The 3,959-nt window shown below is 52.9% G+C and overlaps 1 protein-coding gene across 2 annotated transcripts in view; it reads left to right on the forward strand.

The window, feature by feature from the left end:
- The first annotated feature begins 381 nt into the window (after positions 1 to 381).
- The window catches only part of EXOSC5 (exosome component 5), a 15,584-nt gene continuing 12,006 nt past the window's right edge, over positions 382 to 3,959 (forward strand). The window contains exon 1 of one of the 2 annotated variants that reach the window (XM_019804269.2): positions 382 to 608. In XM_019804269.2, the coding sequence (XP_019659828.1) occupies positions 449 to 608 (160 nt within the window). In that variant the 5' untranslated portion in view covers positions 382 to 448. The remainder of the gene's footprint in view (positions 609 to 3,959) is intronic. The other variant, XM_002923682.4, reaches the window with a different exon arrangement.

Genomic DNA, 3,959 nt, shown 5'->3' on the forward strand with positions numbered 1-3,959 from the left:
GGCTGCCCCTTTATGAACCTGATTCAAATGCTAGCACCGCCCTTCCAGAAACCACGAGCTACCAATCCTGAGGTCTCTAGGACACGGGTATGGGTGGACCAAACAATCTAGCTTGCCAAAATCATTCTGATCACTTCATCTTAGCTGTTTCTGTAACAGGCAAAGAAGAGGACAACCTAACCCGAGCCTCAGGGCTTTAGGGCCCGGGGGCCTCGGGTAGGACGAGCCCATGCCAAGGCCCGCCCCCTCTTCTCTACTCTCCAATGGAATTCCTGGACTTGCGAGGTGGGAGTGGGAGGGGCCAGATTGTTAGTAAACGCGGAGCCACGTGCGGGCGCGGGTCCTGGTGCCCCGGAGCGGCGCGTGCGCACTGCACTAGCAGCTTGTACGCAAGCGCGCGCTTTAGGGCGGAAGCGAGAGTCTCCGGCTGCACGTGGGCTCTGGGGCGATGGAGGGGGCGATGGAGGGGGCGATGCAGGCTGACGCCGAGATCCGCTCTGAGTCCGGAACAGAGTCCGGCCCACGGGGTCCGGCCTGCAGCCTCCGGCACTTTGCTTGTGAACAGAACCTGCTGTCCCGGCCTGATGGCTCTGCCTCTTTCCTGCAAGGTAAGAACTCAACCTAGGTAAATACTGCCCCGGCCATGTTCGCCACGTTGTATTTGTTTTAGAAGGAGGTTACAGTGTACCATGCAAAGGAGTGCCAGTTGCCGGTAAATAACCCTCCTGGCCTGCTGCAGTTCTTCTTGCCCGGGTGGGTACTACTGGACGTGCCAGAATAATGTATTTTTTTCTCCCGGCTACAAGGGAGGTATCGCCGCCCTCTCCCTAATAGATGAGAGACGTGCAGACCTCCTCATAAGACCAAATACTCCAGAACAGAGAAAAGCTTCTCACCAAAGTAAATATCTCTCTTGACTAGATTTGTCTCCCGCCTCCCCCACGCAGACCCCGGGTCAATACACTCCAGGCTGAGGCAAACCTGACCGTATGCATAAATACCCGTAGACTGGCAGATCCCACTACCGGCCTCATTACACTCTGGACTGTGGTATGTCTTTTACCCAAGTAAATACTCTTCAGATTGACAGTGATGTCCCCCTTCCTCCCCACCACTGGGGTAAATATCCCTTTGACTGTGATACCCATCTCTCCATATGAGACTCTCCCTAAGTTTGGGGCAGGTCTTACCTATTGGGTCAATACCCCCTTCCCCTAGCCAAATGCATCCCAAACTAGACTCAACTCCTTGACCCAGGTAAATATTCCGATGGAGATAGTCCTAAGGATCACCCCCATAAATGCTGCAGTCTCCTCACTAGGGTCATTATCTTCTACCCAGGTACAAAACCTGTTTTCATTCGTTCCTTCATTGAACACATGTATTTGTGCTAAGCACTGTTCTGGGCGCTGGCAATGTGTTGATAAATAAGTATTTTAATTCCCTGACCTAACAGTTTACATTCTAGTTGGGGAGCCAGACCAAGGATAACTAAATAAAACATATAGGAAAATGCTGTGAAGAAAAATACAGTAGGGAAGGGGAATAGGGTGTGCCACAGAGGGTTGCTATCTTAACAGGATGGTCAGGAAAGGCCTTGATGAGATGGTAACATTTGAATAAAGAGCTAAAGGTAGGGGGGCAGACCCGGATGATACCAGGAGGAAAACCATACCTGGGGTGGAGAACAGGAGGGGCGAAGGCCCTGAGGCAAGGGCTTGCCTGGTATGTTTGAGGAATAGTCTGGAGACAGTGTGGCTGGAGCAGTGAGGATGCTGGAGAGAGCTAAGGAGGATGGCCTGCCATTTGAGGCCTAGTGAATGAGCTGGGGGCCACTGCTCCCAAGTTTTGCTCAGAGCGGTGACATGATCTGAATGTATTTTAACAGACTTTCTCTGGCTGTGGTGTTGACTTAGAGTTGTGGGGAGAAGGTGGTAGCTCAGACCAGAGTAGAAGCAGTGGAGATGGTGAGATTGGGGGTGTATATTGAAAGTAAAACTGACAAAATCTGCACATGGCTCAGTGTTGGGGTGTGAGAAGCAGAGGGGTAACACTGAGGTGTTACCGGAGGAGCTGAGGAGTTCAGTTTGGAACATTAAGTTGCAGGGCCTGGTAGGCATCACAGCAACCATATGGACAGGGCAGTAGGACATACGAGTCTGCAGTTCAGAAAAGAGACCCCATCTGGGCATATAATTTGGAATCCTCTGGCTATAGATGGTATTTCAAGCTATTGATTGGATGAAATCAAGAAAACGAGGGTAGATGGAAAAGAGAAGAGGTCACAGGACTCAACCCTAGGTCCTCTAACCTGTGGGTTAGGCTAGGACAAGAGAGAAGAGCAGCCAGGAAGGTAGGAGGAAAACAAAGGCCACTGACCTGGGGCCCGGAGAAGTGTTGGAGATGGAAGGGCCCACCAGCCGCATCCGTCCTCCAGACCTGTGGCTGGACAGTCCAGGCGAATGTCATCATGACACTGGCAAGAGCTGCTCCAGGGAGCGATGGGGTCGGGGCGGAGAAGAAAAAGGCAGCAAGTTAGAGACCTGTCTTTGGGAGCTTTGCTGTATGGGGATCAGAAATGTGGGGCAGGAGTTGAAGATGGATGTGGGTCCAGAGAAGAGAGAATCGCGCAAGCCACGTCCCTGAGAAGGTGACAGGGAGGGTCTCCCTAGGTTCATGGGGACCACAGGCAGCTCATCTGGAGTAACAAGAATGAAGACCACCCTGTGGATCTCGTCCTGTCAGTGTGGTTAAGTTCCCCTCGGAGGGCGGATTCTCCAGCGGCCGAGAGGGTCCCTCAGGTCTGCTGCAGCTCCTGCTCCCCAGCGCAGGAACTTCCCAGGCCCTCCCCGAGACTTCACTCTTCTGCATGATTTGCATGCCTGGAGTTTCTTCAACGTCAGTAATATCAAAGAGGATAGCCCCTCCCCTGTTCTAAAACTCCCAAGCCCCAGGACCCCGTGCAGACCCCGGAAAGTGTGTGTGTCCGTGTCCCCCCTCCCCCCAGCTTCTGGCCTCGGCATCTCTGATGGGGTTGTTGAAAAGGCAGGGTCCCAGGATCCACTGGGCACCTGCCAAGGCTGGCCCCACTCCATTTGTAACCACCGCGGAGATTCTATGTGCAGCCCCATGTTTTGAAGCTGTGCCCCGGCTCTGTGTCTCCTACTGCAGATTGAGGGCCCAGCTGCATGTTGGAGTGACTCGTGGAGCTCGGGTGCTGCCAGTGCCGCAGCTGAGTTGGGATCTCTGGGGGAGGGGGCTGGGCGTCAGGATCTTCTCAAGCTGCCCGGTGATTCCAGTGTGCAGGCAGGGCTGAGAACCACTGCTGTGTTCCGTAGTGGTTTTTTGTTTTTTTTTTTTTTAATGGAATAGAGTAGGGGCTTCGGGCTGGCTCTGTCTGAGGAGCATGTGACTCTTGATTCCAGGGTGGTGAGTTCGAGTGCCATGTGGGGTGTGGGGGTCACTTAAAAATAAAATCCGAGGGGCGCCTGGGTGGCACAGCGGTTAAGCGTCTGCCTTCGGCTCAGGGCGTGATCCCGGCGTTGTGGGATCGAGCCCCACATCAGGCTCTTCTGCTATGAGCCTGCTTCTTCCTCTCCCACTCCCCCTGCTTGTGTTCCCTCTCTCGCTGGCTGTCTCTATCTCTGTCAAATAAATAAATAAAATCNCGAGAAGTATGGGGTGCCTGGGTGGCTCAGTCGTTAAGCGTCTGCCTTCGGCTCAGGGCGTGATCCCGGCGTCCTGGGATCGAGCCCCACGTCAGGCTCTTCTGCTGGGAGCCTGCTTCTTCCTCTCCCACTCCCCTGCTTGTGTTCCCTCTCTTGTTGGCTGTCTCTCTCTGTCAAATAAATAAATAAAATCTTTAAAAAATAATAATAAAATCTGAGAAGTAAATAAGTAAAAGCAAATTAACTGGAATAGAGAGTATCAGAGTATGTCAAAGCAGCGATAGTTAAGAG

This window comes from Ailuropoda melanoleuca, chromosome 12 (genome assembly GCF_002007445.2).
Source record: "Ailuropoda melanoleuca isolate Jingjing chromosome 12, ASM200744v2, whole genome shotgun sequence".
Lineage (NCBI taxonomy): Eukaryota > Metazoa > Chordata > Mammalia > Carnivora > Ursidae > Ailuropoda > Ailuropoda melanoleuca.